Below are 22134 nucleotides of genomic sequence, written 5' to 3'. Positions count from 1 at the left end.
CTGTAACTGTTAGTTATTCCATATGCAGATTGTGAAAGAGAAATCTGGCCTCATTATCTGTACTAGATGAACCAAGAAACTTAATTCTTTCCTCAGTTTCATATTTGCCCTTTTATGCAGATGCTTATGCATATGCACAAACTTGCACGGGAATGTGAAGGACCTTAGCAGCATTGGAGACTTTGTTCTTTTATGTAAGGTATACTGAGAGTCTGAAGTTTTAAAATCTGAGAGATTGGCATTTTGGATATTTTTCTGCTTTACACAGTCTGCTGAGAGTATCTGCTGATAACATACACTTAACATTCAGATTTACTGATACAATGCTCTGTAGATTGTAAACATTAGCAGGAAATGACTTTTAGATAATGGAAGAACCTGCCACTGAGATTATGTTAATAAACCGTGCCAGATGCAGGCACAAACTGGAAGATGGGTGGCTGGAAAGCATCTCAGCTGAAGGGAATCTGGGGGATCTGGAGGTGCTGGTTGACAACAGACTTGACAGGAGCCAGCAGTGTGCCCTGGCAGCCAAGAGGGCAAACTGCATTTTGGGTTGCATTAAACGCAGCACGTCCAGCTGGTCAAAAGAGGTGATTCTTCCACTACATTTTGTGTTGGTGCAGCCTCATTATGACATTGCAAGATTTTTATAAACTAGAATTCATATCAACATAGGTATGGAAATAAACTAAAATTTGTTTTTAAACTTTTTTGTATCAAATGTTTTTAGCTCTTTACTGTTGTAAGACAAATAAAACACTACAGAAAATATGAGGTAACTGAACAGGAACATGGTTGTAGCTCACTCAGAGCTGCTTCTGTTCCTGCTTTAACCTTGTCCCTGGGAGACTGCAAAGAGAAAGGGAGCTTATAGCTTGTGGCATGCTCAGAGCTACTGCATCTGTCTCGTCCCAGCACGAGGAGAGTGAGGTAATCAGAAATCTGGACTTCTCAGGTGTCTGAGATACTGGATTTTGTGTCAAGTATTTGGATTAGAAACCACCTTTGAACATTAGAAATCTGGGTTGTCCAGCCTACTGTTTGGCTTTGCAGCCAGGGATAACTTGCAAATCCAGGCGTATCTGGTAAGGTACAGCTGCAGGTCTAGCTGGCAGATGCTGGAACTACTACAGCATTGAATTGCTTGGAAGGAGATAGTGTTCCTCTCTCTGTCCTGTAGACTTCGGACCTAGTGGCTTGCCTTGATAGGCAGGGGAATTCCAAAGTTTGTATGCCTCTTGGCAAGTAGTGTGCCATGTGCTTTGATGCAGGAGAAGTGATCTGACTTGCTGCTGTTTCTGTTCCTGAGAGCAGGGCACCAAAATTATTCTGGCTGAAGTGCTGCAAAATTTGGGAAGGCAGGAAGTTGAGTAGAAATCAGTGGTACGCAGTCATCATCAATATTGCAAGCTGCCTGCAGAGCTACATGAGGAGATTGCTAGCAGATTGAGCAATATTATTACTATTTCTCCACGATCATTGCTGATGGAGTCCCACGTGAAAGAGTGTGTCTGGCTTTTGGCCTTTACCTTCAAGAAAGATGCTGAGGTAGAAGAGAGTGCCCACTAGAGGGTTGCCAAGATGTTGAGGACCTAGAGTAACCGACCTGTGTGAGGTGATTGAGAGATCTGGCCTTACTTAGCCTTGTAAAGAGAGGAATTGTAATAGCAGGCTGCAACAGTTTGAAATGCAGGTTTTTTGGTATCAAGGGGCATTGGCTGTGTGTTGCAGGCTGGCGAGGTCCAGGTTGTACACGAGGAGTTTGTTTTCAAAGAGATTAGAGTAGCCTTAGAGCATGTTACAAGGAAAGGTTGTAGAGGTTTTGAAGACAAAGCTAGACAAAGCTGTGGCTGACCTGTTCTGATATTGGGAGGATGAACTGGGTAATCTCCAAAAGTCCCTTGGAAACGATACTTCTATAATTTCAGGTGGTTATCTACGTTGATAAATTTGAGTAAAAGTGCAAGAAAGTGAAGTAGGAAGCTTGAAATGCAGGGAGGTGTTTTTAGAAGAAGGTCTAATGATGGTGTCAAGCAGAGAACAGACATTGCCACTGCTACTTTGACAGATTCTTGTAGCGAACTAAGCAGTCTCATGAGAAATTATAGCTGGATGGTACATTACATGACTCATGAACTGAAAAAACAGAAATATGTACTGTAGGTGTAGAAATATTGGGACTTAAAAATGTGTATATTACAGGGTTTTTAGAAAGTGCTTGTTGAAAAGTGTAACAATATAAATAATGCATACATTCTGTTTAATTTGAACATATGCAGAAAGGAACAGTAGTATTGAACAAAATATTAATTTAACTGATCATGGCCTCTAAGTAATGGAATTGCTATCCTGGCACATTTCCATGTTAATTCTTTGTTTTAAAACTTTCTGCTGATTTTTCTGCACTGGCAGGTGTTGTTACAGCCTCAGTTACTAGACATCATAGCAAAAATACACTTCAAACTAAATCAAACGTTTGTTCAGCTAGGTGGGAGATGTTCTGTCCTGACTGGTTTGGACCATCAATAAAAGGTCCTTTGAAATTGCTGGACTTGACTGTATAACATGCTCTGAGTTTGGGAAATTTCATGGAGACATTTGTTCTCTTTTCTTCCCCCAGACCTTGCCTGCTGTGGGAACGAATTAATGTTAAGCAAGGAGTACCTACTTTTAGCTGTGGACTCAAATGGTGATTTTCAGTGATAGAGACTTAGCTGGTCTTTTTATCTCAAATTTTTTATTAGCATTTTGTGCTTAGGCAGCATCATCATGTTGAAGTTTAAATTAATTCAAGAGAGATTTTCTAATTTACCTAAAGTGTGGAATATTTGAGATAACAAAATGAAGCCCTACAGGTCATGTGTTTTCCAGTAGCAGCAAAGTCAGTTCTGCTTAGTTAAGCTAATATTCTTTTTAATTCCTTTCCTGTGTCTTGCCTAAGTATAAAAATAGGAGCAGGAGCTTAAATATAAGAACAGAGAGTCTCTTCAGTGACTAGATGTATTTTGACAAAAGTCATTGGCTAGAAAAGGGCAGAGACAATATTGGTCAACCTGCATGTTTGGCTAAAAACACGTTACGGATTTCCATCATCTGTTTTTAGGATCTTGGGATGGTTAAGTATATGTAGCTCGACAAAAGTTAATCACCTGAGATTCTTCAGGTAAGAAATTATGTGTGGATCACAGAAATGCAGAGGAACCATTTGTTACAGTCTAGTTTTATACAGTTTATGAAGCAACAGATTAAAGCTCAAGTATGTCTGGCGACTCTGGAAATGCTAACAGACCTGTTTATGATCGCATCCAACAGAAATCACTGTGCCTTCAGAGACTCCAGGATTAAGTCTGTACGACTAGCTTGGATCAAAATTGTTGACACTTGTTTGAAAAGAAGTTAACAGTTTACTGAAAGTATTTTTGCATTCCCAAGCAATAAGAGGCTTTGCTTCTTTATTCTACAGGAGTTTATCTTTGTAAAGGCCAAGTTAAGAAACTTTACTGAAGTAAAATATTTTTCTTTTCAATGCAAGTCATTAGCTTTCTTTTCCCCAGATAATCATAAATCTGATTGTCTAACATTGATTGAATTTTTCATTGCATAAGAGATCACTTTTTTTTCCCTTTTATTTGTTTTCTTTATCTTCATACTGTATTGTTCATTGTTCTTTTTAAGCCTTCTTTCACAGTAGGCCACCTGCTGGATTAGGTTCCGCAAGCATCATGAAGTGAAGGTTACTGCATTCAGCTACCAAAGGATCTTGGTGTACTTGTCTATAATTGTGAAGTACCTGTGTATTTTCACTGTAGACATATCTCCTTCCTCTTTTCATCTTTGAATGTGCACTAAATCGCGTACCCGTTGAAAGACATGACTTTCAGACTTCGCAATAATGAACGGCAAAAGATGCACATTAGCATTCTTAGACAGTCATGCAAAGTCACGCTAGGTAAGCTGCCAGCTGTCCAGCTAACTAAAGCTCAGGACACTGGAAGTGAGTGAAATTGTTTGCGTTATTAGGTATATCAGGTTGTTAGAGAAGGACATCCGCACACACCTGAGGAAAGCGAACAAAGTGCACACCGAATGTTCTGTTAAATAGTCAAAGAGCGGTGTACATCAGGGGTCTGTCCTGGGACCCGTACTGTTTAATATCTTTATCAGCAACATAACATAGTGGAATCTAGTGCACCCTCAGCAAGTTTGCAGATGACACTAAGCTGAGCAGTGCAATTAATACAACAGAAGGAAGGAAGGGAAGCCATCCAAGGGACCTGAAGAGAAGGACGTGGGGGTTCTGGTGGGTGAAAAGCTTGACATGAGCCAGCAGTGTGCTCTTGAAGCCCAGAAGGCCAACTGCATCCTGGGCTGCATCAAAAGAGGAGTGGGCAGCAGGTGGATGGAGGTGATTGTCCCCTTCTTCTCTGCCCTTGTGAGGCCTCATGTGGAGTCCTGCATCCAGGTTTGGGGCACCCACCCCTAGAAGGATGTGGATCTGTTAGAAATGGTCCAGAGGAGGGCTACGAAGATGATCAGAGGGCTGGAGCACCTCTCCTATGAAGAAAGGCTGAGGGAGATGGGGCTGTTAAGCCTGAGGAAGAGAAGACTCAGGGGTGACCTGACCGCAGCTTTTCAGTACTTAGAAGGGGCTTATAAAAAAGATGGATGCCATTTTGCTCAGGCAGACAGGACAAGGGGGAATGGTTTTAAATTCAAAGAGGGTAGATTTAGATTAGAGGTCAGGGAGAAGCTCTTCACTCAGAGGGGTGGTGATGAAATGGAACAGGTTGCCCAGAGGTTGTGGATGCCCTGTCCCTGGAGATGTTTAAGATGAGGTTGGATGAGGCCCTGGGCAGCCTGATCTAGTGGGTGGCATCCCTTCCTGTGGCAGGGGGTTGGAGATAGATGATCTTTAGGGTCCTTCCAACCCAAGCCAATCTATAATTTCTAAGTAATGGAAGAAATTGATACCATAAAGGAGATGTGAGAAAATTCCTTGGGATGATTTTTACTTTTGAGTGTTTGCTTTTATTGTTTGTGACTATGTATGGTGGACATGCCTGTGTAATCTTGTGTTCCATTAAAAAGAGAAGAAAATAATCTATTTGCACATTTTTTGAGGAAGAGCAGAACTAACAATGTTCTCTTCTGGCATTTTCCATGTAGACTAGTGCTCCTGTTGGTTAAATATACCCTATTCTTAAGTACATGTGAAGTTAGGACTTAGCAGATAGATCAAGTACCTGGCATTGATCCAAGGTCTAATTCTTAATCTTCTGTAGTATGGATATGGTAGATAAATTTTTCAATGGCCAATTTTAAAAACTATTCACTCAAACTCGACATAGCCCATTTCAGGCTCTTTTTAATAGGAAACCTAATAACTTTTTCTGATGTGGTGCATAAAGCTCTGGTATTTTGTTTTCTTTTTATTGCCAGATGCAAGCACGTTCATGTATTTACAGTCAATAAAGCTATTGGTGCTATTCATGGACTTAAATTAATCATTTCGACCTTTCAACCTGGGATGTGTAATGTAGGCCACTGCAGTGTTACTTGCATCCTTTGGCCACATACTGACTATCCAATCAGTTGCTGTATTTCTGCTTTTGAGCCACTTTTAGAAGTGGGACAATCTGTTCCAGTATCTTCATTCATAATATTCAGAAGTTTTCTATTGAACAAGCCAGGCTGCAGTTCAGGAGCAGCTTGTCTTGTACATCTACATCAAATAAAGAAGGTACCCTCACACCCACTTCTTCCTTAATATATTTTTGTCTCTGATAGCCTGTTCTCCTTACCCTGACTAAACACTCTGACTTTGATTTTGTGTCATTTCTGAGAGGAGTGGTTATATAAGGACTTATCTTCACGGATCAGCACTTTCAAAGAGGTGCAGTACTGCCTGTACATGGGTCATATGCGTGAAAGAACACGATCTGTTCAAACCAGCAAATCTAAAGACTGTATAGGAAGAAAGAAATGTTAGCCTTATCCCTAGTGCCTCATGCAATTAGCGAATGTTTACATTGCCCAGGGAGCCAGGTTATATGGCTGTGTGGTATAGTTTGTCCTGGTTATCAAGTCTTTTCTCTCCCCTGAAGTGTCCTAACAACCCATTTCTGCCATGAGCAAACCAGTTAGTGATCACATGCTGCTCTTTTTTTTCCTTGTATTTTTGCAATACTTGCACGAGATAAAATATATCTAAGCCCTAAAGCCACTGCAGCTATTCCGTGTAGCAGACCATAGGTTGGATTAGCATTTGTGGCAAAATATGCCACTTCTTGATAATAGGGATTTATATTTCTTCAGCACACGTTGACTTAAGAATTTTCCCACAAGAAAGAGCATGTAAATATAAATAACAAATAAGATTTTTCACTAAATATCTTGACACATTTTACTGGATTTAGATTCACTTTCCACAGTTTCTGTTTCATGCTTACTTTCCTCCATCTAAAAGCAGTCACAGTGGCAGTATAAAAATAACTTTCAAATTGAATTTTTCAGGATCTTCCTCTTCTGCTGTCTCCTACTGCTTCCCACTTCTCTTCTGATTTTATGTTTCTTTCTAGTCTTCTCCCTGAAAATCAAGATCTCCTTATGCTTTGCATTATCAGCTGTCAGGCGTGATGCACTATATGCTGATATGCCACTGCGTTAGCTTGCTTTGCCACTGTTGGCAGCACTCTGCTGTCATGCTCAATTGAGACAGAAAGGGCCATTTCTTACTGGAAAATTAATTCATAAAATATTAGTTTTGTTTTCGTAACGGAATTGTTTTGAAAGACATTAAGCATACAAAGAAATCTGTATTACAACAAATTAGGCTTTAATTTTACAAAGGTTTAAGTGTCAAATATAAATGAACTGAACAGGCCGACTAATTTTGTGAAATTACAGCCTCAAATTGCCTCATATGTGATTTGAGCACAAATTCCATCAACAGAGATGATTTTTTTGTATTTTTTTTTCCTGGCATAACTGTGTTTGAGCAAAAGTGAATGCAGTCCCAGGCACCTGGAAATTGTCTCTGGAAGGAGGACAGTAACCAACTTAATTGTGTCCTGCTGAAAGGGAGAAGCAAGGTCAGGATGATGGTAATGGACATGATCTTTCTCCTGACCTGTTCTTCTTCCTCCGCCCTGCAAACGAGAGGAGGAAGTAGAACATCCTCTTTTGTGGTGACCTTTTACTCCTTGCTAGTCAGGGCCTTTCTATCCCTTATGCTTTTTAGAAGAGGATTGTCTTTTATAGGTAATTCATCCAGCCTCGGAGGCCCAATGTTAGTGGGCTAGTAATCTTAGATTCATGTAAAATGCAGTAGCAGTTTAGCAGTAAGTTTTCACATAATTCTTTCATACTCTGTACTGACTGCCCGAATCGTGCCTTTTTTTTTTTTTTTAAATTTGACCTACTTACAAAGCTGGCCAGGCTAACTAACGTAATTCTCTAATGATGGAATATGAGGCTGCTCTGTACTTGTAAATTAGACAGACATAGGGACTGTCTTGCCATCGTGGTGTTTAATTGTTAGCATAGTCCTTGCTCCCCTCAGCTGGCGCTTTCCCAGACCCTGTTTTGCGCATGGCTCAGGCCATAACACTCTGGTGTCCAGAGAAACCAGCTCTGGGTGCAGCTCCCACTTGGTTGGGGGTGGGAATTTAGAGATGTCTATGTCAGCTATGTCATGTTTTTTGATCTTACTGGCAGTGAGCTGTCTCTGTTCTATCTTATTTAAAAGATTATTTAAAATATAGTCAGTGTGCCTGCTTCCAGGGAATTTTAGGCTCCAGTAGCTGCGTTTGGCCTTTCCTTAGGACAGACAAGTCTTGAGTTTACTCCGGTTCTTGGAGCTTTCAGGATGGATGGTGTTTCATGGAGGCCTTTCGTATATAGTGTTTTATCCTCTGTGCTGCTTCTAGGATAGCAATTTTTTGTTGCATCATCCACTTCTCAACTCTGTTAGAGGGAATGACTGTATACAGGTTTTGTTGATAAAATAAAAGAAGCAAAAAGTGAAACAATTTAGAGGAGGTTGCCTTATACCAGCTATATAAGTATTTAGACCAGTAAGCTGGTGCTTGTGAGGGGAAATCAAAAAGGGATAGTTGGAGCCTTTGTATGTATATAATTTTCTTTAAAGGAGTTTCTAATAATTGCTTATATCCCTTAAAACTGATAATGAAAGTGGTATTGCTGACTGACATAGTTACACTTGTAGTACTTACCTAGACTAGAACATTTCATTCCATGCTGTGGATGTTTTACAGCACTTGGAAACATTTTCCAAACGAGCTGTATAAGACTACTTTAAAACTTAGGCCTGGAAGGAAATTCTGGGTCATAAAGTTCAATTTCTGTCTGTCACAGGTACCATCACGTGATGGAAAATTAGATAAATCAAGCAAAAGGTATATTTTTCTCACAGAACTTTTATTTTTACTTGCTTAAAATGTGACAAAGAAACTTCAAGGGATTTTTTTTTTTAGCTAAAAGGAACATTACTACTATTAGATACTCTTAATTTTCAGGAGTGTAAATAGCTATAAACAGTGAACATAACTGCAGCTCATTACTTTGACTCTTGGTCAAAAGCACAAGTAGAAGTGACTGAGATTACTCCTAGAAAAATGCATTGAAATATTCTTATAGTTGATCAAAAAGAAGAGATCTGGGAACAAAATGTTCAGGACAACCTTTGTGAAACTATATATATGCATATGAATTTAGGCCAAAAAATTCATTTATGGTCAGTGAGAACTCGATGTTTTTGGTTGTCTCGATGATCTGCATATTCTTTTCACAGTTAATTTTTGTTAGACCGATCTGAGCATATGGTACTAGGAGGAGGTGGTCTGTTCTTTCACTTGACAAAACGCCTTGCTGTAGCTTTAGATGATAGTACTGCAATATCATTATAATGAACGCTACACTACTATTGTCAAATTTGCAAAGACCATTTACTGTGAGTTATTCTTGCTCTTTATTCAGTAACCTCAAATACCCAAAGTTTATTGATACATTGCTTTATCATACCTGCTAGCTCAAATTAATGACTTGCTGTAGATAAAAGCCATACTTTGGCAATGTTTCATATAGCTTTTTTGTCAACACTTTTGTGCTTCCATGCTTTAATTTATGCAGTTTAATATTGAAGATTGAGATGCATGCTCATCCAGTGGAGGAGGCTCATCTGCAGCAGAGAAGAATGAAAACTCTTTTGTTGTCTTGACAGCTAGTACATCACTGGGTATAGAAGAAGCTCATGCCATTTAAGCAAAAACTTTGAGAGAACAGTTCTGAGCTCCTCTTGTAGAATACCTGTGTGTGTGTGTAATTATAGTGTGTATATGTATGTATACACATGTATGCATATATAATGTCTATCTAAATCTTATAATTTATATATAATATAAAATGTAGTGTAGTTCAATTGACTTGATACTTTTTTTTTGAAAAGTAATTTAGAAAAAAAAAACAACTTGATCTTGAAAGATTCCTGTCAGCCTAATTTCAATGTAAATCTAAATCTACTTTAAAATACATGTTTATACTATTCTTTCCTACCCATTTTTTTAGTAAAGCTTCCTAAGGCTCAAAATTATCTTGGTAATTTTTCTCCTTTTAATCCTTTGACACGTTAAGAAAGGTCTTTGTCTGCAGTTGACAAGGAGGTTGTTTGACTATGCAAAGGGTGCTGACACTGTCTAGACAGAAAACATTGCCAAATGTACAAAGTCCTTGATAGAACAGACAAGCTTTTTTATTTCCTGCTAACGTTCAGTTATAGTAATTTTAGCTGTTACTTGCAGCTTCAAATCTTTCATTTTGGGATTTGAGATACAATTTTTTTTTCCAGATTTGCATTGTTATTGTAAAGACTGCAGAAATAAGTGTTCAAGATATTAATGAATATTATGTTCTGTGTGCAGTGGTTTACTGCGTCGAACTATGGCAAAGAAATGGGTTTATGTAGCTGGTATCCATATATCAGAGTATTGTGTCAGCTAACAGGCTCCCGGTAGAACAGAAGTCATCTCAAATTCACATTGAATGTAGATAGCTAAATAGACAGTGGTATGTTTGCCAGTCAGGACTCCACAAACGATAGAAAATAGAAAAGAAATGAGTGGAAAGGTACCTTCTGCACACCACAGATGAATTGCTGAGTCCACTTAAAGCTCCCATGATTCTACTGGACTAAAAAAAAGCAGTATATTTCATGACACGTACCTTCCAGATTACATCTGCAGTTGTTATGTATTTTTTGGAAGGGGAAAAAAAGAAAGGGTGCTTTTTAAAAAGAATCAATGCAACCACCAGTCACCTGAAACAGTAATGGAGAACTTGAGACTGTTTTAAAACAGTTCCAAAAAGATCTGACTACTTCATGGAAAAAAAAAAACAACCAACCAAACACAAAAAGCAAACCAACCCCCCCAAAAAAAACCCAACCCATGGATGCAAATTCTCTTGCAGAATGCAATAAAGAATTGGAAAATCTTTTCAAAATTGGTGACAATTTTTCCAGGTATTTCAACAGAACACAGTGAAATACTTAGTTTGTTCAGTTGTGACCTCTTTGGAGCACAAACCATTATTACTGAAGTTTGGAAAGTAGCATGTTGTGAGTGTAAATTTATCGTTGCCATTAATAGTCCTTTCTAAAAAACCCTGTAAATAAATCAGCTGTTTCAGTCAACCAACTTCAATACTTTAGAGCTTGCTACTTAATTTTTCTTCATTCAGGCTCTTATTTTAACTTAAAAGCATTCCAGACCACAGCAGAAATAAGGAAATGGAAAATGGAAGAGATATATGTTTACAGTTCTATCTTTTACCTGTTGAATTAAGTACAGAGACAGTCTGTAGTTTCTGGCTCTTACCTGGCAGCCAACGTGCAGGCAAAGTAACCGTGCAAGCACACTTACTGGTTTTGACTTGAATACGTATAAGTTAGTAACTTGAACCTGGAAAATAATGTCATGGCTACAGTTTTTGTGTGAAAGTAATTATGATTTAACTTTGTAGAAAGGTCTTGTTTTCATAGGGATCTCTTTTCCTTCATTTCTTCTCGTAATACGGTAATTCCTATATTCAGAACTCTTTAAAAGGATTGTTAGAAACTTTGAATGATACTTTGAAAATGTAGCACATGCTGTGTGGTTTCAGTAGAAGAAAGCAGCATGGTTGAAATGTTTAAAACATTTTCATATTAATTTACTGTCATTTAAATATTCTTTTAAGTGAGGGTTTATGGATTTGGCGTTCTCAGTTGTAGCTACAGTTTGTTTGAAGTTTAAAGGGATGTATGATGCATGTTGTTTGTGAAGTATTCTGCTCCTGCAGTTGATGTTCTTTGGCTTGCTTTGAAACCAGTAGTACATGTTACTGTGCTCGCAAATGCACAGACGTTTGTGTTTAACTTATCAGCTGAACAGTGATGTGCACTTGCGGCAAAAGGGGAACAGACTAAATAATCCCTCTTGCCTTTTGAGATGGTCATATTTGAGTTATGTTCTCAGGATTGAGTGAAGAAGCTTGTACTATTAACAGTGCTGAATGTGCTTTGCAAACTCTTAAGACTTCTTTTCTGTGGGGATTTCAATCCAGCTTTCACCAACACATTGTCTAAAACTAAATCTAAAGGCTTTCGTAGGCCTCTGCTGCTTAAATTGGTGGTTTACGTGCTTTGGCTGGGAGAAAATCCACAATGGTACTAGCATTTGTTTATAGTAAACTGAGTATTTCACTCAACTTTGTAAGAAGTATGTTCAACTAAGCTCTTAAAATAAACTTTTGCTTCATTTTAAGTAAAACTATCTCCCTGATACCAAACTTTTAAAAGTGATATACATGCAACTTTTAAATTGCAGTAATTTAACTTAGTAAACTTTGTGCTAACTTTAATAAATGTTAACTTCATTTCTTCCCAGGCTTCCAAAGGATGAATTGGCAACAGAACCACTAAAGTATGCTGATCAACTTCCTGTAGCTCAGATAATACACCAGGTATGCCTTTCTATTTTGAGGATTTTCTCTGAGAACAAACAACATCTGTAATATTTAAACTGCTTTTCTAGGTCATGCACAATCAATGTGCTCATGCTGGAGGTATGCAAAAACAACATATTCTTGTTCAGATGACAGCTATTACCTTATAAAAGGCTTGTTCAGAACATGGCAATGAAACAGTAACTTGCTGTATGACACAGTTGTAGCTTCAGAAGTTGCTGTTAAAATTGTTGTGTATTACTGATGTTAAAGTAGAAAAAATCCATCAATTTAATCTAATTTGCATCCTTATCCAAATCATATTTCCACTCCTAAAAAAAAAGCAGCCAAGCTATAGAAATTATTGTTGTGGAATTGTCATGAAGAGTTTGGTGGGAAAACAATCTCCCCACCTAATACGGTTCTGAATGATGTTAGCAGCATTTCTGTTTCCAGCTACAGCAGTATCATTATACTTTCTGCTTTCCACAGACTTTTCTGTTTGCTTTTTGGTTTTGCACAATTGTAAACAGATTGAGACTTTGCCTAGATTGTGCCTACCTACTGTGCTTCTATTTGGAATCAATACTTTTCCATTGATTCAGATGCTCAAATGAGGGATGATGTGGACTTCTGAGCTGGGATTGAATAGCAGGCTGCAGTTTTTATTACAATATGTCTAATTATAGTAAGCCTATGACAAGGAAGAGGAAGAGATCTTTTCTATGAACAAGGTTCTATAGTCCCTTCTGGCTCTTCTCTCAAAGTTCAGGGCCTCTGTCCATCCTGCTGATAGATTAGATGCCGGGACTGTATTTATAAGTCTTTCTTGTGAAGCCTGATTTTTGGGCCTTAGCCACAGTGGGCTCTGTATTCTTTGTGGAAGGACAGGTCTGGTGACCAAGTAACATCCACAGAACTTGTGATGTACTGTTAAACCTGAGTATTGAGACTTAGCATCTCTTGGTGGTGTTTTAAAGAAAGCAAAAAGACTTTGTTGCAGTCATTTGGAATTTTCTCTGAAAATTTCATTTTTGAACTTTGTTGATGTCAGTCCTGCTTCGGAGACGGATAGCCATAATGTTCCTAAGTCAGGTCTGAATAGGTCATATTACTGTTTTCCATGTGGTACCTTGACTGTATGAAATCTTTCAAGTAAACAGGTATACTCTGAACAATTGACCTGAAAGCTGGGGAACATGATGACAGTTCACCATGGGAGACAAAATGGTATAGTCCATTACCTTGTCTTGAGACAACGAAAACTTCCAACCTGAAAACTGGAAGCTGATGTTGATCAGGGTAGTAATAAGCCAGAGAGACAATGTTAAATAAAGCTGTGGTTTCAGACTGAGCTGGCTTTGAACACATAAGGATCAACAAGAAGAAATGAAAGTCCACCAAAGTTGCTTTCAAAATCCTATTAGTGTTAATTATTGTAGATCTTTCCGAATACCTTTGTCAATCAGTGTTTATAAGCAGTTAAGTTGCATGCTGCAGGCAGTGCTCATTTTACCTTAAAGGAAACATGAGCTTTATTTTAAAACTTTAAAGTGTACAGGTCTTTTCTGCAAGATGTAAGGGGATTTAAAAACTTTTGGCTGAAATCTGCACCTCCAGGAAGAATATCTGATGTGTTCAGAACATGGAAGATTGGAAATCAGGACCAGTTTGTATGTCAGGAACTCCCTGGTGTTGTCAGAGCTTCAAATGACCCAACAGCCTGCAAATGTCACATTTAAAATTCTGTCTTCATGCCTGACTCTCAGCATAAATGAATTAAACAGCAGAGCAGGCAGCCAGTCAATATGCTCTTAACAGTGAGAGTGAGCAATGAAACAGTTTGGGGGTTGTTTGGAATCAGTAAATAGAAACTGCACAGAATGTCGCACCTAGAGAAAAATCTCAAATAGGAAACAGAATTAACCTTTAAGATGGTCAACCAGACAAAATGTCATAGTAATATTTTTACAACATTAGGTGGGTAATAACCAGGAAAGGTTCATTTAGCTACTGTGTATTATACTGCAATAGAATATTGTACTGTGGAAAGGCAAAAATGTGTTTTTTATGTACTCTTATCCATTTGCTATAGCAGATTTGCCAGTATAGGCTGTTGTCCACACAAAGCAACAAGTCAGACCTGGCATAACTGCAAATGTCTCTGATGTAGAGAAACAGAAGAAAATGGCCATTGTTTAGCTATCATGTCCTGGTTTTGTTTGACATTGATGCTCTTTTTGAGGCTTTAGGTGCTGTAGTCAGCTAAGCATACTGTCCACCAGTGAGAGTCCTGGTGAATAAGCATTTCTAAGTTTACAGTGTATTGCTTCTGAGGAACCTTTAACAATTGGGACAGAGTGCAAGGACCGTGTAAAGTGTATATGAACAAATATATATATATTTTTTTGACTTTGAAAGTATAAGAGAAGAAAAAAGAACATGAGTAAAATCAGTGAATGCTGTATGTGGAGATAATCTTTGTCCAAACAGTTAATCACTGTCTTAATTATGGGCCTTTGTTTTCATGTAAACCTGTCTATATTTTAGCTCTAGGTAGGAATAAAGACACAGTAAAGATTGCAAATTATTCTGGTACATAAGACAGAATTTCTATTGTGGCATAAATATACATTAAAGCTTCTAAATGGTAGACAGGTAGCCTAAATAAATATAACGACAAGATACATTTTAGTTCTATGTTGTAGCCAACATGGCCACTAATTTTGTCCAAATTTTACTGTAGATTTATATTCCTGAACATTACTAAAACCGTGCACATTTTCCTTGGGCACTTGTATGTAATTTCTAACATTCTCTTCAGTAGTTAATCTCTGTTATTTAAAAAAAAATATGCTAACCAATAGAAATTAACTTTTGATTTCTAATCTGGTAATTCCACAAAAAAAATGTCATACTTGGTACATGTTAATCTACTTAACAAAAGGGAAAAAAAAAAAAAACCAACTAATTTTGGGTCTGATCTTAAACTTTATGGTACAAGTAATTATTTATTATTGTAGCAGTATAAAAAAAACTGAAGAATAAAAACCCTGTGAAATTCAAAGTTTCAGTTCTCATAAATATGTTAAATGCAATGCATTAGACCATGGTTAATTAAAAAGACAAATGTGAAGAATGAAATTAAACAGCAGAATAAAAACAGTTACATTTAAATTACATACCAAAATCAGACATTATAAATAAAACAGCTTTCTACATTTTGAAAAACAAAAAGGAGAAATGTGTTTAAATGAAGTAAAAAAACAAACAAAAAAACAACTAAGGAATCTAGTTATTAATATAAATTTCTAAAATGGGAAAACTTAAGCTGTCAGATGAATACCTACGTAGGACATTTAAATGAGGTTCTTTGGATACATCAGTGCATGCTGTGCTACTACTTAGAATGATTTTATGAATAGTAAGGCCAGAATAAGGAGAGAGTAATTTTGCATTTGTCTTTAGTTCAAACAGGTCTAGTGAAAGAACAGGCAAAACTGCATTTGAGAAGATTGTTTTCATATATCATTAAGGATATTCATTGCTCGGCCTCCGATGCAGCACGGTATTTTAATAAAAGTACCTAACTTCAGTGATAGCACTCATGCTCTGAATGTCACTCTGTGGTAATATATCTTACCTAACTGGGATTTAGGATATTGAAGAGACTTAAATTGTTACAGGTGTCTTACTGATGGAAGCATGTTTTATTGATGAAAGACATATTTCAGTGGATAAATGCCAGATCTTCTGATGTTGTTATAATTGAAAACAAGATGAAATGGCAAATTCAGACCAGAATCAACTTGTATACTTATTTATTATAGCCCACTGTAAAATATTAAGCAGATAAATTAACATGCTGTTAAAACAGGACAGTATTTCAAGAAAGCTAACTTCTGACCCTTGGCAGGGATTGCATAATTTATTTAATCTTTGACATGGTTTACAGTTGCACATGTACTTAAAATAAAGGGGGGTGTTTTCTCATGTAGGGGAATGCATGGGGAAATGTTAGAAGTTTTTCTAATCAAATTAAATTGAATTTCCTTTTGCAGGTTTGTTTGTTTTGTACCATTTTAAACCAGTGCACAAATGTAGCCTTTCTCTGTAGAAGGTTCGATGGAATATGCCTTCTGTAATCTCAGGAGATTACAGGGAGAGCATGCTGACCCTGGTGTGTAAATGTGCTTTTCTATTGCAGATTCCAGCTGAGCAAAGCGTGTGAGCACCGTTTGGGACTACACCATTAGCTTTGCTCAGTTTAGATTCAAGGGACATTAGGGACTTACTGTATCCAGTCCAGCCTGAGGGTATTCACTGGGGTCCACAGTAAGGGAAATGGAATAAGAAATTGAAGAAATAAGATGGGAGAGGAATCTTCAGAGCTGTGGAGAAACAGGCTGATGGTCATCAAAGATAACTTGAGTTGCAGTTCTTTGAGTCTTCCAGGAACGTCTTAGTTTCCACAGTTTTCTCTGCTTCTGTAAGTAGTTTGCCAAAAAGTCCTTTTGGCTTGAAATGTAGTTTTTATTCATTCTTGAAACCTTATTCTCACGTAGTGGAGGTGTGTTAGTTTATTGCATTCATCAATGTTACTACTATTTCACACTGGTTTAATTGGGAGAGGTTTTCTTTAGCAGCATTTGGCAGAAATTGTTGAAACAGTATTAAGAGAATACAACATGTTGTATAGATTTTTTGGAAGTATTTTTGGTTGTCTGTAACACAACAATTTTAGCTCTTGAGCTTTAATGTTTGTGAATATATTTTAAGTGTTTTTTATGTGGCTTACTGTGTTTGTGAAATGATGAACATGGAAATGAACACATCACATGCCGATAGGTAGCCTGTAGAGCATACCTTTAACGTTCAGGGATCGCACTGGTGCCTTGGCCCTGTCCTGTAGCTGTCCTTAGGCAGTTATGTTTCAAGGGGGGAATCTTGCACTCAGGCTGGGTCTGTCCTCATGGTGGAGTCGTGGTTCCTTAGTTGTGTTTTATAAAAATTATTGGGGACGTTCAAAACTGCAGTCAAGCATGCAAAGTGCTCACTGGCACAACAGTAGCACGGGTTTTTATTTTTAATGTAGACCATAATTTTATTTTATGGATAATAATTTATTAAAAAGTTTTAAATTACATTGATAAGTGATACTTGCTTTTTACTGTTTCTTTGTGTGCTAGAAGGTTCAAAAGCAACTTGTGACACTTAGATGTGTCAGGCTGTACATGTAAAGTTACAGATTTTACCTATTTATATGTTCTCTGAAGATCTATTCCTGTAGATGTGTTTAAAAATAACTTTAAAGGATAGCTTACTTTTATAAAACTGTGGTCATAGTATCCAGCTAGGACAGTCGCAGATCTCCTCAGAAAAGCTTCATTTTGTAAGACCTGAATTTTTTTCAGGATAGTTGAAAATCTAATTTTTCATATAAAAGATTAGAAAGATTTCATTAGCTAGGCAAAAGCCTTATTTCATGTCTTGCACTAGGACACCTGCCTGGCTCAGGTTTTACTTTTGGAATGTCCAGCAACATACTTAGGATGGTGCTGTCCTCTTACCACTGCCACTTCTCAAGGCTGCTTCAGCCATGAGAACAGCAGCCTCTTCTGACAGTGTTCGTGTCTGTTTGTTCCAGACTAGAGGTGAAAAAAGCTGTTTCTCATGCATGTCACTACAATCTATGGATTTCTTCTTCCTCACTAGATGACCTAAACTTCCTTCAGGGCTCAGATATTCTGATGGGTCCATGTGTAGGGCGAAACCCAGGTGTGCAGTATACCTTTTGCTGAGCTAGCCCTTTCTCTAGGACACTTGGCATGGATTGAAGTTAGAAAGTAATGTGCTTTACTAAGATTTTTTGGGGTAATTCCTTTTCTCTTCTACATTAAACATATTTCTGAATTCTGTAAGCTAAAGGTGGTTTGCCTGCATTTTATAACTCTAATAGAAGTAGTCTCAAGTGGAATCAGAACTGGATGTTATCCAGTAAACAAGAACTTGCTTTTTTCCCCAAATGAAACACAGTATGTGGATTACATTTCTCTCACTCTTAGAAATTTACTTTTTGTTTGGCTTCCTTTAATACTACTGTATAGAAGAAAACTCTGCTTAGAAGGGGCAAAACAAACTTCCTGTCAAAAGCTATTACTGCATGTGTTTGCCAACCACCAAAACAAATATGTCATAGGACAGCAAAGATATTCCTGCCAACACTGTGCACAGCTTGGGGTGGTTAGGTGCTTTGATGTTTACTCCCCAATATTTCTTCTAATGTTAAGGTTGATTAAAAGAGGTTGATTTAAGTAGCAGAACTGTGCTGTGAACATGTGAGTCACGCAATGTATGTGATTTGCACTATTAACTCTAGAGAATGAGTGCATAATGATTTTAATAGTACTGTTTTCTATTAATAATTAATTAAGAATGGAATAGTCCTGTTTCTCTGACTTACTCCAAGAAACTACCAAGTGCATTCTTCACTTGGTTGTAGCTGTTACAAGTCTTTTAATGGCAAATCATTAAACCAGCAACATTTTCAGGTAGTTCTTCATCTAGTGAATTACCGCAGCATCAGTGAAGATACTCAGTACCCTCACATGTGAGCCGGTAGGTAGTCAACACTAACAGGGTTGGCACTATTTTTTTGTTCTATCAGAAATTAAGTAGTACACTAGCCTAATGAGCTCTCATAAGCAAAATCATAATATTCCTGAAATAGAGCATATTTCTAAGTGTAGCATGAGGTATTTTTGTAAAAGATCTGAACTATCATTTTTTGATGTGCTACTGTTCTTCTCATCTATTCTTCCTGATCGCAGAATACAATGATGTGGAGTTAGCATAAATTACTGATGATCTGTTTTTACAGATGAGGCGCAGCTGCCTTTATTTTGTTATGTTTTCTGAACATACATGTCATCTGAACGTGAGGGGAAGAAGCCCTCTGGAAGCAGAGACCCAGTAAAGAGGTCTCTTTTCTTCCCTCTTCCCATTAAAGGAGTGTTGTGGGTGATCACTTTCTGCCTATCCAGGATCATTATTTTACTGTTTCTCAACCATAGCAAGGTTCTGCTTCTTTATCTATTTATTATGTTGAACTATTACTTGGAACCTCTCCTCATAGTCTTCAAGACACAATAATGATAAGTTTTTTTGGAATTATTTTTCTTTCAAATGCTGTTTTCCAAATCTTAAAAATTTAGCAGTAATTATGAGGAACTTCATTTCCATAAGGATTGACTACCAAAATATTCATGCATGGGGAATTCTTCTTTTGTCTGCACACAACACTGCTTGTCAGAGCCAGAAAGGAAGCATTAGTTTTTTTGTTGCTGACCGAGCATTACAGGGGAATTGAATGTAGTATTAAATTCTTCCAATTATAGCTGAATACAATGGATTGAATGGCTAAATGCATTGAAAAGTAGCTTGCATGAGGCACCTGAACAGTCAGTTGTGGGGTACTTGCTTTAACTGTTTCCTAGTAAAAATATAGGAATGAACATTTTCTATAAGCCAGAGATAGGTAACTTTGCCATGGCCTGTCGCAGCCGCCCTGAGGCGCTCTTTTATCCTATTGCATGGCTCTGTTAAGAAGAGTTAGCTGAGCAGTTAGTAGGGTGCTCTGTTTGAGGTGCAGATGTATTAGCTCGTCTGTGTATTGGTAGGGCCCACTCTCTGCTGCCACGTCCTGGGGACACGAGGTTATCTCTTCACAATGGTGGCACCCAGCAAGTGTGCGTACACCTAGACTGTGCTCTCCCGCAGACACTCTGCACACAGCTGTTGGAGAGAGCTTTGTGGTTCCGCTCTCTTGCTATTCACCTCTTCAGGGAGATGCAGGAGCTGAAATGGATTCAGTTGATGCAGTGCTTTCAGATGGGCTGGTTTAGGCTGCACAGATCCTGCGGTTTGGACAAAGAAGTATAGCAGCAAACTGCTGAACTGTTTCGCTTTCTGAGGTCATGTAATTTTTCCCTGTGTCCCTGATCCCTGGAAAGCTGTACATTTACAGATCGGTGTTGTATCTTCATTTTTCTTTGGCATGAGCTGGGAGGATGAATTGATGGGCAGGTTGGAGTAATTTAGCTAGGGATGCCCCTTACATGGACACATTTTGCTCTCTCCCCCATTCATCTTACTGAGTCCTGTGCTCTCCCTTGCACTGCCACAACAATGTAAGCACAACAGTGAGCTCTAAACTACTGATTAAAAAAAGACAATTAAAAAGGGGGAGCATTAAAAAAAAAAAAAAAGAAAAAGAACAGTTCAGCCTGGTTTGTTATGTGAATACAAAATTTCTGAAGCCAGCTACAATAGGCAGTATAAGCCAAAATGGTTAAAACATATGTTTTATCAAATGAAAATGTTTGTTTGAATTTCTCATGAGCAAGTGAAAGGGAGTGAAACCAAATTGTTACTGTGGAAAGTAGACATGGAAATAAGTTGAAACCTTTTGTGCATATCACCGGAGTGCATGGTTTGCCCTTGAGAATACTAGTAACATGAGGCATTATATGTGAATATCGTGGCATCCATTTAATGTATTGGGCTTATGAGACATCACTTGCATACCCACCAGCATACAGAACTGTCAGAAGTACTATTAAAAATATATGAAAAGATACCCACACACTAAAGTAGCTATAATTGTTACAGATACCATGTTGGAGGTGCGGCTTCTTTAAGACAATCCCTGAAATAATTTCTTTTTAATAGACATTATCTCAGTTTTAAAATGAAGGAAGAGGTTCAGGAAGTGACTGTAACATGTCAGGCTTTAGGGAGTGCTATGCATCTTTGTAGTTTATTCATCAGAACTTCAAGTCACTGCATTTGGAGGGTCATTAGTAGCTGTGTGACTATGAACTGTAAGAACTGTTACATTTCTGATATTCGGAAGAATAACTAACATCTTTTTTTCGAGCTGAATCAGCCATGTGCTTCAAAATCCTGTATGCACAACCTTTCAATATATAATATTGGCATACCTTATATACCTTTATCTTGGCTTTCAGTTGGTCATGCAGTTGCATTTTACAGCCTGGTCACAGCTGTGATTTTAAGACAGTGGTTATTGTTTGTAATGTGCTGTAGATATTCTTAGAGCTTTACACAAAGAGACAGGTTCAAAAATGCTTACAGCTTAAAGTAAACTTCACATAGCATGTTGGCAAAAAGCAAAATAAGGTTAACAGTGAGAGATTCTGATTTGTAGACCAAGGCCTTAAAGGACCATTATGTTAATCTCTTCTGACTTTCTGCACAAAGTCCATACATAGTTTGTTTATATTCTCCCTTTGTTGTGGCTATGCTGAGATCAGGAAGAATGACTAGAAAAAGTGAGTGAGTAGAGGTTGTTAGACGTTTAATCAAAATACTGTAATTATAAAGGGAGTATAAATTAAGAGGACAATTACTGCATGTTAGTACAGGTATGTGATTAGGGAAAGTATGCACGAAATTGCAGCTGTTATGGAAGAAGCAATATGTATGTGTCCCAGGGGTCTCAATTACTAACGTCATGTGAATTGTTGCACGGTGCTATAGATAAAATATCAATAGCTATCTTAGGCAGCTGATGTTAGAACTGCTGCTGTTGCTGAAAGTGGAGGGAGGTTATTTTTAAGTGAGTTCTGTGATTTGAGACTCTTTTCTCTCCTTTGTGGTTGTAATAAGCTTGGGTAATGTTAGAGCTTTTTTGCAAAAATTATCTCTCCAGTCGTTTTCAGTCTCAGCATTGTCCTCTGTTAAGTCCTCAGCATAGTCCTCTATTAAGCATATAATTTACTTTTTTCATCATTCTTTGCTTCCATGAGAATTTTTGTGATACACTGGTCTGCGTTCATTTGCATTTGTCATTCATAAGTCTGGATTCTCGGATATTCTGAGTCTTTTTGGATTTGTCTGCGCTGAGCCCCATTTATTTGCCATTCCTTCAAATATTGGAAAAGTGAATGCTATTTAGGTCACTGTGGTGAGTTGTCTCCAGTGGGGATAACTGAATAGGTTTTCAGAGCATAATGGTATGCAAATAATATACTTCTGACTCACATGGGAATAGACTGAATATATGCACAAGCTTTCTGTGACCTTAATAGGTTTGTAGGCATCATAACA

General features: G+C 37.8%; 1 protein-coding gene across 5 annotated transcripts in view; it reads left to right on the top strand.

Annotated features, from left to right (window-relative positions):
- Positions 1-22134, top strand: part of PIGK (phosphatidylinositol glycan anchor biosynthesis class K) — a 98849-nt gene that overhangs the window by 63236 nt on the left and 13479 nt on the right. For all 5 annotated transcript variants that reach the window (XM_080601507.1, XM_080601506.1, XM_080601503.1 and 2 more), the window contains one exon: positions 11946-12021. In XM_080601507.1, coding sequence (XP_080457633.1) covers positions 11946-12021 — 76 coding nt within the window. The remainder of the gene's footprint in view (positions 1-11945; positions 12022-22134) is intronic.

The sequence above is a fragment of the Anser brachyrhynchus genome (genome assembly GCF_964034855.1).
Source record: "Anser brachyrhynchus genome assembly, chromosome: 8".
Lineage (NCBI taxonomy): Eukaryota > Metazoa > Chordata > Aves > Anseriformes > Anatidae > Anser > Anser brachyrhynchus.
Note: the sequence above shows the minus strand (reverse complement) of the source record. Positions and strands in the feature narration are given on the sequence as shown.